The sequence below is a fragment of the Equus quagga genome, chromosome 14 (genome assembly GCF_021613505.1).
Source record: "Equus quagga isolate Etosha38 chromosome 14, UCLA_HA_Equagga_1.0, whole genome shotgun sequence".
Classification (NCBI taxonomy): Eukaryota; Metazoa; Chordata; class Mammalia; order Perissodactyla; family Equidae; genus Equus; species Equus quagga.
In genome coordinates, this window is record NC_060280.1 from 16,719,982 (window position 1) to 16,734,358 (window position 14,377).

The 14,377-nt window shown below is 45.7% G+C and overlaps 1 protein-coding gene across 12 annotated transcripts in view; it reads right to left on the reverse strand.

The window, feature by feature from the left end:
- TEAD1 (TEA domain transcription factor 1) overlaps positions 1-14,377 on the reverse strand; it is a 254,197-nt gene that overhangs the window by 158,703 nt on the left and 81,117 nt on the right. For all 12 annotated transcript variants that reach the window (XM_046685825.1, XM_046685827.1, XM_046685824.1 and 9 more), the window contains one exon: positions 13,439-13,694. In XM_046685825.1, coding sequence (XP_046541781.1) covers positions 13,439-13,595 — 157 coding nt within the window. In that variant the 5' untranslated portion in view covers positions 13,596-13,694. The remainder of the gene's footprint in view (positions 1-13,438; positions 13,695-14,377) is intronic.

Below are 14,377 nucleotides of genomic sequence, written 5' to 3' on the forward strand. Positions count from 1 at the left end.
TACAGAGTCTTGAAGGACCAGTAGGAGCTTCCCAGGCAGAAAACAGGATGAAAAGTGTCCCAGACACCAGAAAGGCTCATTCTCCTTTTGTTTACCTGGAACCAAAACTCTCTTCCACACTGGCAAGGCAGCAACGTAGGGTCACCGAGTCCAGAGAACCTCAGATTCCAGTTCTGTCACAACTCAGAGGCAGCAGAAGGTAGTGGTTAAGAGCTCAGGTGCCAAACCGATGGGGGTTCATATCCTGGCTCCAGGAGGTACTAGCTGTGTGACCCTGGACAATATACTTGACCTTTCTGGCCCTTGGTTTCCTCATCTGTAATATGGGAATAATAATGGTAGCTATTTGTAAGATCTGTAATGAGGCTTAAATGAGTTGATATTAAGTGTTTAGAACAGTACCTGGCACATTGCAAGCACTGGATAAATATTCTCCTTCTACTTTATTATTATTATTATTATTATTTTGAATCTCTGTCACTACACCTGCCCTGGTCAGTCCAGGCCTTGCTATGATTCATCTATCTCAAAAGGCCCCTATTGCAGTGCATGTGGTCATCCCACCTGGCAATTCCCTTCACCTAACAACTGTTCATCGTTGCTGCCTCAGGCCACACGGGGACTGAGAGAATGCTTCCTAATACACATGGCTTACGATCCAAGTAACCCAAATAGCATCTTCCATAATCAGGATCGTATCGCCAGTGCATTCTGTGTGTTGCTGTGAGACAGCAAATACAAAGGCACATCCAAGCACAGAGATTGCAGTAACAGTTGAATAAACATGCAATCCGATACCTCACATCTGGCATGTCATCAGCCCCAATACCTCATTCACAATCAAATATGTTTAAGACTGCGGCTACTTTATAGGTACAAATGTCTTTATCAGGACATTAACGTGCACCAAACCTCTCTCAATAAAAGCAGTCATAAACAACAATCTCTTCTAAGCTGTCACGGAAGCTACTGTGTTTGTAATAGAACCATTCATCTAAGAGACAGTTGCCAAAGCCTGTCTCAACACAATAGCAAGCAAGTCACAGAGCAGAGCGGCAGACCCAGGGAAGAGGGCAGGCACAGAGTGAGTAATTGGGACCTTTGTAAATGGCTGAAAAAAAACTCAGCTTATTAACATATGTTAAATATTACCCCGGATGCTGCAAAGCTATGGGGTGATCAATTACATTTCCCGCCCCGAGCATTCTCTTTTAAGGCAGCCTAAAAGTTCCTCTGGCTTTTGTAAAAGGAACAATGTCTATGGAAATATTCAGCTAATGACCAATTTCACTGCCTGTTAAAAAAAAAAAAAAAAGCTGCAATGCTATATAAAAAAAATTTTAATACACTGAATGTCCTGGGCAGGAGGTTTCATTCACCGTCACACCTTTCAGACTGTGTTCTAAAAGGGTAAAAAGGAGAGGCGGGTGTACTGAGACAGGAAGAGGCTTTAAAGAAATACTCTCCATATGCGCTTTGAAGAACAAATTTGATTTTATTATTTCCCTGGAATTGAAGCATTTTGAAGCATTTGAGAGAAAGGAAGGTGGGCAGATGGAATAATCTGCAGTGTATGCATAGCAGGCAAATATCAAGCAAATGAAATACACCTGTGATTAGATCAAATAATTCTAATCGAAGGAACACTTGTAGCACTCCATAAAGTCTCCGGAGTGTTTCCTACTCTACAAGCCACCCAGCTCTGCTCAAAAGCAATGCAAGTACAAGGTTACTTGCCAGGCATCTGCAACAAAGAATAAAGTGATCATCAAAAAACCACCAACATTTTTAAAAGACAGGCCCCCAACCTTCCAGGAATAAAGCATGTCCACTCTCAAGAACAAGTTAAGGATAAATACTGGCTCGGCAGCGATGTGGATCCCATTCATTCTGCTGTAAGCATGTGGAGATTAGAAGAATGGACTGAACGCTTTCCTCTCTCTCCCATCACCCTTTTACCGTAATACATGAATGTCAGAATAATGCCACTGTTAGTCTGGACAGCTGACTGACAGATCCAACTGGCCAGGGCACCTGTTGAACTCCCAGACCGATGTCCTAAAACCTATAATAAGATCACCCTGTCCTGCTCCCTGACCCCAGCACTACCACTCTCTGACCACCTGTCCCCCAAGATTGGGGCCCCAGCCATGCACACATGGAAGGGAGAGCTCGGTGGCACCAGCCCCTCTCCCAACACCACCCTCCTGCCCGCCATGACACCATGACCCTGCAGCAGCCCCCCGACTGAACTGCTGGTGACCAGCACACCAAAGTGGACCTGGGCAATATGGTTTGCTTGTAATTCTTGGTATTTTCCACTTTCCTATTTAACGAGTATCCCGTAGTCAGAATCAGAGGAAAAAATTAACTTGATACAATTATTTTTTACTCTAATTCCAAAAGCAACATAGGTTCACTTTAAATTCCATTAATACAGAAATATATAATAGAAAAGGAGTAAGTTTCCTATAATCCTAGCCCCTGCAGCAACCACTATTCATATGTTGTAAATTCCTTCAGATTTTTTCCTACAATCCTAACCATACATTTATGTTTAAATTTACCAAGTTGAATATTCTATAAGACAGGACCTTTACAAAAGAGATCAACAGAACACTATCATAATAATGATAATTTGTAAAATGACAACTCTCAACTTTTACTCCCAAAAGAACTGGGATACAAATAAATAACAACAGTAGTAAGAAATTAGACACGGGCTCTCTCAAGTGCAGTGGAAGGCCACGGCTACAGAGAAGCAAGGAACCGAAGCTTTAGAAGTGGAAGTCAGCGGAGGGAACAGAGACACTGCCAGAACCCAGGGCTCTGCTGCTAAGAACATGACCGTCTTCTACCCCTCCTCCCTATTGAGGCCATGGAGAGCCACTGCTCTGGGGCCTGCCTGGCCTCTGCAGGGCAACGGGCTCCCACTGGTCCCTTCCATAGTCTGTGACTCTGATCCAGACAAGTCTCCCCCCATCTCCCCTCTCTAATAACTCCCTTGGCAGAAACCCTGAAACGGAGGGCTCAGTTCCATCCCTCCCTTAACCACACTCCCCTCTACCGAGGCTAGGGAAGCTTAACCCTGCGTGAGGGCTCCAAAATACTCTTCCTACTTTCCCAACAGGGCCCGAACGGGCTTAACCTCACAAAAGCATTATTTTTAGAATTCAGTTCAAAGCACTTTCTCATACATAACTGCATTTTCTCACTGTTGAGAGGTAGGGGAAAATATGTTGATCTCTTCATCCCATTCTACAGACAATGGCAACAAGGCACAAGATTTTATATGGCTGGCCCAAAGATATATCACAAACTGGTATAGTTTTGAACCAGCCAAAGAATTTGGGAGGAGAAAGGTAGAAAATGTGAGCATTTTCTTGTGACCCCAATGTTCCTTTTACCCCACCATTCCATCACCTGCTTTTTTACTAGGTCCACACCATTCACTTATGTCAAACTCTCTCCATTCACATCCATGGGGTCATGTTCTCCTCAAAGAAATCTCCCCAGTATCTGGTTACTTTGATACATTTATTTCCAAATTCACACTTCACTGCTATGGACTTCAACATCAAAGGGATTAATTAATCCAATGCCGGAAGAGCCTCACAATCTTTTACTTCCTTGTCTCCGGTGGCCATCGCCCACATCATATCAGTTGACCATACTTGTGGCCACACCTCGAAACTCATCACTTGAAATCTCTCTCCTCTAATCTCAGATGCTGCCTCTCCCGTGCGTGACTACAGCCTCCTAGCCTGCCACCTCTCCTAACTAAGGAGAGCCTTTGAGCAACACACGTCATGACTTATCAGACCTTCGGGCTTCACCATGTCTCTTTCCCAACCTAGACTGGTGCAACCACGCACTCACTAGCAACTTGGTATCTCAGGTCTCAAGCCTTGACAAATGTCAAAATAAGGATAAAACAATAATCCTTTGGTGAAAAAAGTGTGTGTGTGTATATATATATATACACCAGTGACCCAATGGGCTCCCCAGAAAGTAACACTCTCTACCTTATACAAAAACTAATTCAAAATGGATCATAGACTTTAACGTGAAAACATAAACTATAAACCTTTTAGAACTAAACACAGTTCTTAGACGACATCAAAAGGACAATCCACAAAAGGGAAATAAATCGCATGTCATCAAAATTAAAAACTTTTATTCTGTGGGAGCCCACGTGAACAGGATGAAAAGATAAGCTATAGACAAGGAGAAATAGCTGCAAACTACATATCCAACAAATGACTCCTATCTAGAATAGAGGACTCCCAAAACCCAACAGTAAAAATATAAATAATCCAATTAGAAAATGGACGAAAGACATGAACCGACATTTCACTGAAGAGAATATACAGATGGCAAATAAGCACATGAAAAAATATTCAACTTGGTTAGTCAATAGGGAAATGCAAATTAAAATCACACGCAATACCACCACACACCTATCAGAATGGCTAAAATAAACAATAGTGACAACAACAAATATTGGTAAGGATACAGAGAACCTAGACTGCAGATGAGGATGCAAAATGGTACCACTGATTTGGAAAACAGTTGAGTAGTTTAAGAAAAAAACTAAAGGCACAACTACCCCACAACCCTGGGCGTTTATCCCACAGAAATGAAAACTTATGTTCACACAAAAACCTATATATAAATGCTCACAACAGCTTTATTTGTAACGGCCAAAAACTAGAATCAGCCCAGCTGTCCTTGAACAGGTGAGCAGTTAAACACACTGTGGTACATATATACCATGGAATACTACTCAACCATAAAAAGGAACAAATCATTGACACACACAACAACCTGTATGAACCTCCAAGGAATTATGCTGAATGGAAAAAAGCCAATCCCAAAAGGTGACATACAGTATGACTCCATATATAATGTCTGAAATGACAACATTTTAGAAATGGAGGGGCGATTAATGGTTGCCAGGAGTTAGGTGGGGGGAAATGGGACCAAGTTGGGTAAGGCTGTAAGAGGGCAATCCCACACATCCTTGCAGCGTTGGAACTGTTCTGTATCTTCACTGTGCTGGTGAATACAGGAACCTACACAGGTGAGAACTGTATACAGAACTCAATACACACACACAAATGAGTACAAGTCGAATTTGGAGAAATCTGAATACGATGAGTGGACTGGATCAAGGTTAATATCCTGGTTGTGATATCACACCATAATTTTGCAAGCTGTAACCACTGCGGGAAAACAGACAAAGTGGACACAGGACCTCTGAATTATTTCCACAATTGCATGTGAATTTACAATCATCTCAATAAAAATTTCAATTGAAAAAGAAAGTAACGCTCTCCAACTTCTCTCAGGTCCTCCGTCCACGGTGCTCAGCAATTCTTTCGCTCACCCTATCCATGCAGATCCCATTCCTCCACAATAGCTCTACCAAGCTTGCTCTACTTTACAAAACCCCACAACCCACCTCAGCCCACCTGGCCTCACTCCTCATGTGAAGAAAGCAATCATCAGGCCCTCCCCGGGCCCTCTATCAGTCTTCTCCTGCCATTACGCATCGGAGTAAAAGATGCCCCACTCCTTTTAAAGTCTCTCCTGGGTTTTGTTCCATCAAATATATCCCTAATTTATAAATTTTTCTCCCCTACCAGCCAAACGGTCAAGTCTCTCCCCTGTCCTAAAATAAGTCTTCCTTTAACTTTTTATGCCCTTCAAGATACCATCTCATGGTATCTCCTTGTGTGCTCGGCCAAACCTCTCCCAAGACTGGCCCACTGTTCCTTCTCGGTAGAGAGGGAGCATAAACTGAATAACGTAGTTCATTTCCTGCACCCAAATCTTGTAAGGACCATTTCAAATGTCAGTCTCATTCTTGGCTCATTTGTTTCTTTTACCAACTCTAAAAATGTGGTCCTGTCCTGTTGGACCCAGGCTGTAGCCTAGCTCAGGGGCTCTCAAAGCTGGCTGATGACCCACATCACCCACGGAGCTTTTAGAAATATAGATTCCCAGACCATACTTCCAGCAATCCGGATTCAATGGGTTTGAATCAGTTTTTGTTTTGTCTTATTTTTTTAAGCTTCTCAAGTGCTTCTGCTTTTTCTTAAAAAGGCAATCTCTCCTCTCCCACTGCTCCAGACACTCTAGCTGAAATCCATGCCAGCTTTACCAGGACACACTGTGAGCCTGCACTTCACAGGCCACTATCACCCATTCTCACAGTGTTAGGGAGCATCACTTCTCAGATGGTGACCCCCAGCTACCCCTCCAACTTCCACCTGCCTGAGCTCTAGGCAGGAATTTCCAGATCCCTCCAGGTCATCTTCATCCAGATGCCCACCCAGTACCTCAAGCACGTGACAAAACTCAACTCCTCATTTCTCTCCCCTCTGCAAACCTGCTTCTCCTGTCTCCACTCCCCATCTCATTTAATGGTCTGACCATCCTCCCCATCACTCAGAAGCAGAACCCTGAAATCATCTTCGACTCCTCCTTCTCTTTCACAAATCGCATCCGGTCAGCCAGTCCTGTGGGTTCTACCTCTGAAACTTCTCCGTCAACACCTCCGGTACCCTAGCTTAGACCTCGCCCTCTCCCCCTGGACTACTGCAACAGCCATCCAACTCGTCTTCACACCTTCAGAGCTGTGTGTGCAAAACACAGGCTGAGTCACGTCAACTCTCCTGAAAAAAATGTAATGGCTTTCCTTTGTCCCCAGAAGGAGCAGCCGACACTGTAGTGTGGCATTCAAGGCCCTCCATGACACAGTGCCATCCCACAAGTCCAGGCTCATCTACCATCACCCTCTGGAACATATCCTCATTTCTTAGAGCACCAGAGCTATGCCCTTTGGGCTCTGTGCCTTTACCATGCTGTTCCCTTAGAGCTGAATGCCCTTCCCTTCTCTCTCCCCACAGTAGCAAGTCTGAACCCAGGCCCCAGAAATCACCTCAAGTTATACGCAACATTCCTATAATTACACACAAATATGCATTTTTCTGGGGAGAAGATCCACAACCTTCAAAATTTCCAAAGGAGTCTATAATCCAAAGTAAGTTAAAAAAAAAAAACAAAAAACAAGGTACTAAGTGGCCTTGTCCCAAAGTTAGCTCAGAACAGTCTACTCAATGACTCTCTTGCATTTTCCACTACAGACATGTGCATTCCCCAATCATAAATAATCACACCTTCCACTGCCCTACCACTAAGCTGTGTACATCCCTAGTACAGAATAGATTTCCTCCCATTTAAATATGGTAGTTAGTTAGTTGTACTAACTGGCTTGGTTTCCAATGTCAGCTCCATCACTGATTTACCGTGTGGCTTTGAGCGAGTGACTTGACTCTTGGTGGGCCTCAGCTTCCTCAGCTGTAAAATGGGGAGAGATGCAGTACCCACATCAACAGGTTGTCATGAAGAATAAACAAGGTAACACATTCTAAAGCAATGAGAAAGTGCCCACACACAATAACTGGGCAAGTGGGCCAGGTATTTTCATTATTTTCTATCTGTTGTCCCCACTCACAAAGCACAGTGCGGACCATCAACGAAGGATTTATGAATCAGTGCCCAGGCCCGTGCCCTGTCATGGCAGAGCTGCTGGAAAGCATAACTTGGTAATAGTTCACATTCTTTCCCTTTTTCTCCCTTATGACCAATTCCTGAGCCATCCTAATTAGCTATTTTTTTTACCCGGATTGCACAAGGGCTCGCACCTTGTGCATAAACCTTTGCATGCCCCCCACACATTAAACTTCCCAATCAAAACGCTGATGATGCTGGCTTTGCTATTCTCACAGGAACCAAACTATTTCAAAATCCCCCATTACTCATCTGTCCTGATGGTTCCAGAATTAACCCTTCTTCTCCTGTGCCTATTTGGGCAGCACTCTTTCCTATCTCTTGAACTAACGTTTGCCAACACACACAGCAAAAACCGAGGTTTCTTCTTTCTGGATCTAGGAAGACTATTAAATACACAAACATCTTTCTCCCCTCAAGCTGCCCCCTACTTTCTCCCTTTCTTTCTAGCCAGTTCCTCTACCAGTAGAGGCCCTCAGGGCTCAGAGGCTCACTTATCCACCTTTCTTTGTTTTAACCAATAAGTCATGTACGCATATAATCAACAAACATTACTGACACCTTCTACTCTGATGAGACAGACAGGGTGGGTTCCCTGCCTTATGGAGCTGCTAGCCTGTTCTAAGAGCACAGCTGTTTGTGTTTCACAATTCTAGCCAATTCGCTAAAACAATATCCTGAATCACAGGTCAGACAGAAAGAGGAAACCAAGGGCACCACATCATGGAGAAGTGGGAAGAACAAGGTCAGCTGAGACACCGAGCGTCCCTTTCCCAAGGTCTGGAGATCCTATAGGGATAGGGTCCTATAGCCATTTCCATACCAGGGCCTCCGGGGCCTTCAAAGACATAGGCCTCCTTCCTGGTCCTCAAAGCCATGTTGTGAGGTCCCCTGTCTTACAAAGGGACAGGCCTGCATTTCCTCCACCAGTTCTCCAGATCAGGAGGAGCCTGGGGACCATAGATTTCAGTCTCTAACTGATTACTAACTAGTGCTCCCTCATGCCTGCTGTGTGCACTCATGCTCATGTCCCCTGCTCTGTTCTGCCACCACCTCACTCAAACAAGCCCTGTCCCTCTTCCATCTCGTGTCTGTGTAAAGACACAATTCCAACTTCTGGGCTCCCGTGGCTGGCAGGGCTCAAGTCAGCAACTGGGGAGAACTGGCCTGGGGAGGACTTCCTCCTCACCTTCTCTAGTCCTCACAACTCAGCTCCTAGGGCTAACTAGTAGGCCTGGCATCCCAGCAAGAAAGAGGCCCTCCCTGGAGCTGTCCTAAGCAAGGATCCTGAAGACATCTACTCACAAAAGGAAAAAGTCACTGCCCAGCAACTGCTCTGCTGAGGCTGCCTGTAAGACCCTAGGACACCAGAATCTTCCAGACATCTTCCTGGCCACCATCTGGGCCAGCCTTGTGATCTAGGATCCTCCCCGCTGCGTTATTTGAGAAGCTTTCTTCCTGCCAGCATTGGGCCAGGAGCCCTGGACATCGTTGGCCAAGAACAGGCTTCAAAAGGCTAAGTGGAAGGTGACATCTTCAAAGGGCCCTCAGACTTCCCAGAAAGCTCTGGCACACAGCCCCGACCTCAGGTCAGTTTTTCCTGCAAATGAACTTGTGATGGCTCCATGAGGGCAGGGCTGTGCCTGTCTGGTTCACTGCTGCATCCCTGATAAGCTCTAGCACAGGGCTGAAATACAGGAGGCGCTCAATACTGATTTGTTGAATTAGCATATAAGGACCACCACCAAGGAAGGAATGCAAGCATAGTGGGAAGAGCCCAGGTCTGGGAGTCAGACAGACCTGGATTTGAAACCTCCCAGCTACAACATTTATACTGGTCACACACAAGCCACTTTCACCCTCGTTGGCCTCAGCTTCCTCTACCAAGTGGGGATCATCATCACCACCTCAAAACATTGTCGTGACCATTAGATGGAAATGATACGTAAAGCCTTTAACCCAGCTCACGGCAGAGGGCACGTTTTGTTTTCAGTGCATAGACACTTTTATAGCTCTCACTGTGTACTAGACATTATTTAAACGTGGAAAGAGGGTTCACAATTAGTGTGTTTAATTCTCAAAACAATCCTGTGAAGGGGCATCTATTTAAATCCCCTTTGCAGTGGAGGAAATGAAGGCAGAGGGAAGAAAAGCAACTTGCCCCAAGTCTGATATCTAGAAGTGGCAGGGCCAGGATTCACACCAATTCCAAACTCCAAAATTCCAAGTCCTACACTTCTCTGTCTCTAAAACAAGCAGTCACTGACTGTTAGCTCCTGCCTCTACCCTGGTCTGATTATGGGAGGTGTGTGGCCACACTGCCAGACCAGAGTTTTCACAGTTGCAACAGAAACACACCCAGGAAATCCCATGGTTCACCGTTTTGCTGTCTTGATTTAAACTATGGTCTGCTCCTCTGATATTCAATTCCAGACAAGTCTGTGGATCAAGAACTTCTCTCCTATCTTGTCCTCCTGCTATCTCCTCCACAACTATCTACCAGAGAGACACACAGCTATGAAAAAATAAGGAATAGAAAGGAAAGGAAAACACAGAGAGAGAGTAAGCTTGCCAGCTCTCAGGAGCAAACTGGAATAGGTCTCACCCTCCTTCTAAGTATCCCCAAGAACAACTACCTACACACAGGGTGCCCAAGGCAGAAGCAATGTGTCCACGTGGGGACCAACCACACAAAGTCTCAACTTCCCCCTAGACCAGGGAGCAGAGAGAGAACTAAGCCATCTCTTCTAATAGCCCAAACCTCATCATAAAGAGAGCTTTCCGTTTTTCCCATCTATAAGATTGTATTTGCCCTACTGCCAACCACAGAGGAAATTTCATTACCAAAATAAATCAGTGCTGCACTTGACCTTGGTTCTCCAATGGCTCAGGATTAGTGACATCACAGTGCACTCTACAAATGCTCAGAAATAGCAGAATAACCCCCTCAAGTCAAAAACACTTGGTATTTCACTAAAAGGCATTAAATTATTTTGATTTTACTCCATGGAATCCAAAATGCTTTCAATGTTTTCATTTTCAAAACACTTAAGAGAAAAAGTATGCTCCTAGGACCTTAAGAAACCTCAACTTCTAGTCTGGTTTGTGTCCTGATTCACGTATGGTGAGATGGGAAACAGGCCAGAAGCCAAGCAACAGTAGCTCTGGCCCCACACTGCTCACAGGGCTCAATCCCCAAGTGGTTGGGGCCTCACTATGGAGGCTCCCAAATCAACTTTCTCTCATCCTCAAGGTCATAAGCAGGTCACAGGCAGCTCCCAGGCACCTGGGGCAGCTCCTCGTAAGGGGTCCAGTCTCCATCTCCCATAGTCCAGCTAACGACCATGTTCCCTTCCAAAGTAGCAGTAGAAGCAAAGCTCCTCCATGTGTCTGCCAAAGAGAGAGAGCTGAGGGGGATGTTTCCTCCCCAAGGCAGCTGCCGGAGGTGAGGGGGCCTCAGGGCCACTGCAGCAAATGCATATCCCGCACCCCCAATCAGGACACACGACCCTGCGGTTACAATTCCTAATGCTGCTTGCTCAAAAGGAGTGCCTCATTATACATCAGGCTAGTCACCCACACAGTCAGGAAATGTAATGCCGATTTACAGGAAAAAAATAGAATCCAGGCAACAAGAGCACATGCTCTCAGGAGGCACTCAGAATTAAACTGCTCCCACAAGGAGCACCACGTGTGTCAACGCACTGACCACTGACTGAGGTACGAGCCACAAAGCCACAGCATCATAAAACGTAAAAGTCTCAAGGACCCACAGACGTCACCCACTTGACTCTCTTTTCTTACAGGGGAGAAAGCAAACGCAGACCAAGGGTGGGAGTGTGCAAGCTCACTGGTGTAGACGACCCAAATCCAAAGCTCCTCACACGGTTCTTTCCCAGCCCCCTGCCTCCAACACCCAATGACCAACAAGAGCTCTCACACAATTATTTTCACAAAAAATCGTTTTCATGATGGAGTTATAGGCAGATGGGTTACATCGACCACAGCTGCTACCTAAAACGTAAAATCAAGGGACAAGAAAACAAAACCTGGAGCGGAAAAAGTTAACTTTTGCTTTGAAAGACGTTCTCAGCCCTGAAAGCTCGCTCCTAAAGGGACAGTGCCTTTCCCAGTGTTCCCATGAGAAATGGAGGGCAGCAGTTACTCCCGACCAGGAGGCCCAATACGAGGCCAATATTTGAGACTAAAACCATTTCTGGGTAAACAAATGGGAGTCGCACAAGGCAGAGTGGCCAGAAGCCACCTTCACTACTCATAATAAAATCGGCTTCAAAGAAGGCTCAAAGGTTAAAGTGCTTTTCTCTGCCTTTAAAATGGGGAGGCTGCATTTTTAGGTACGAAGACAAGACCCCGAAAGCAAATAGCCTGGCTGAGGAAGGGTGGCCCAGGAAAGACACAAACACACAGAAAATCGAAGGCCCTGAAACTTTCTATGCTCAGCAGCTGAGATGTTTCAGCTGAGTCCATTTCACCAGACACGAAGAAGCTTCTCCGGCTACAAAGGGTCACATGAGAGCATAAAACAAACACTGCAAGGTTTGGGTTCTCTCTCTCCCCCTGTGTGGGTGACACCGACAGGCTGAGAGACTCCAATGCTGCAGAAAGCAAAATTTTCCTTGTTTCCATTACATCATCCCAGTTGGAGAGGGGGAGGGCGGGGCGGGGCCACAGCTGGTGGCAGCTGCACCACCATGTGCTTTCTCCTAGCCCTGCCTGCTGCAGCCTCCTACGGCTCCTGAAAGAGGAGGCGCGGTATTAAAGGTGCAACACCCTATTATGGAAAAGCTTTCCAATTACTTAGAAATAAATCACCCCCATGATAAGCTAACAACCTCAGGCAGGCTGCTGAGCCGGTTCTCTCTCAGTTTAGGTTATTTGTTTGCATCTCTCTAGACTCAGCTACACTGCAAACTGTGTCAACTCAACGTGCCCAATTAGACAGACAGAATGTACAAGCAACCACCTGCCATCTGCTTCCCAAAAGGTAAGCAGCCAAAAAGTACAGGCCTGCAGCTGGAAGCATTTATGGGAAGAGCGGGGAGATGCCCACACTCAGCACGCAGACCCCAGACTAGCGGACGGGTACATGCTGCTGCCTTTGGCATCCCAAGCAGTTTGGTCAACCAGTCTGGCCCTCTTGGGCACCCACGGAGTTTCTTTCAGAACACACTACAAGGCTTCCCCTTGCCAAAGGGGAGAATGGTGAGAGGAGCCCGGGGAGGCTAAGGCCTTGTCTGACCATTCAACTGTGAACTGGCAACAAAGGTGCAACTGGTGAATCCAGGGTCTGATGGAGCCCATGCACAAGTTTTATCTGCCCCATGCAGGGTTATGTAAAAAAAAGAAAAGCTGACTTTTAAAAATGAGTGGATTTCATATATAAACATCTAGACTGCTAGCTCTTCCTGGAGAAAAAAAAAAAATTAAAAGAGATTTAGCAGCACCAGGCCCCTATCTCTACGTGGCACCAGACGGTTTTCTGGAGCTAAGTGGCAGCACTTCCTTCCAATTGGGCACGCATTCTAAAACACTGGTCCCCATTTGGTGTCTGCATATGACACCGCAACTACATATGTTCTGACCTGGACCCTGAGAGCTTTTAATATAACACCGCTGAGCATGGAGAAGGAGAAACCCCCAGGGAATGAGTTCCCAGTGGTCCTTTATTGACTCTCCTCTTCAGTTGAGAGTTAGTCCCTTGGATGGCCAACTAACATTCCACAAAGATCACTCGAGCCAATACAACGATGGATCTCAGGAGAAGGCTAGCTGCCATCATCCTGCTTTTACTACAAAAGCAGGTTGCAGCCATTTCAGAGGAGCATTCCAGCCCACTTACCATACATCTTGCCTTCGTCTGATAAGATGATTTTCCTCCTCCCACATGGTGGATAGATAGCCAAGGCCTCCTGAAAGCTCTGCTCAATGTCGGGGCTCCAGACCCCTTCCGCGTCGTTGTCAATCGGCTTATCTGCAGAGTCACTCATCCTTTCCATGTTTTCGGCAGGGCTCTCGCTGCCGCTCCAGCTGCTAGGCTCAATTTTGGCGGTTGGATTTTCCAAGCCGAAGCCTGGAGCCTTTTCAAGAAAATAAACCTAGGAGGGAAATCAAAAGACAGTATGATAAGGACAAGGTAAAAACCAACATACTGCTCGTGCTAGTTTTACTGCACATTCTTCTGTCGGCACCTTTGCTTGGAGAATAACTCCTAGCACACAGAAGATGGAATTCTGAGATGCAAGTGGCTTTTTTTCTCTATGTATCATGTCAGGCACTCAACACAAATGCTACAGACAGAAGTTGGACAGTCGTCACAGATGAGAGGAAGTTTTCATCCGAGAATAGTACCCACTCTGAGTTGCAAGTTCGCAGTGAATCATGCAAAACCATTTACTAAGTGCCTACTATCTACCAGGAGCACTTTGCTCAAGGATAATCAAATCTCCAGAGCAGAACAAGTTGTTTAAAAGAAAATAAAGTAAAACAAAAGATGTCTGCCTCACTGTGGCAATTGGCATGCTAACTCTAAAATGTCAAACCATCCCAGCATTTGTCACTGAGATCACCAAGATGCGAGATGGTGGCAGGATGGAGGACAGAAGGAGGGAGATGATTTGTTATCACAAACACTCATTCTACTAAAACAGCAATGCCGGCTGACCTGGATCTGCTCTTCCACAGCATTTCTCTGTGGGGTTCTGACCCTGTACAGTCAGGCCACCCTGCCACACTCAGCTTCTAGGCTATAACCTTGAAGCAGGGACCAAGTTGGTCCCAT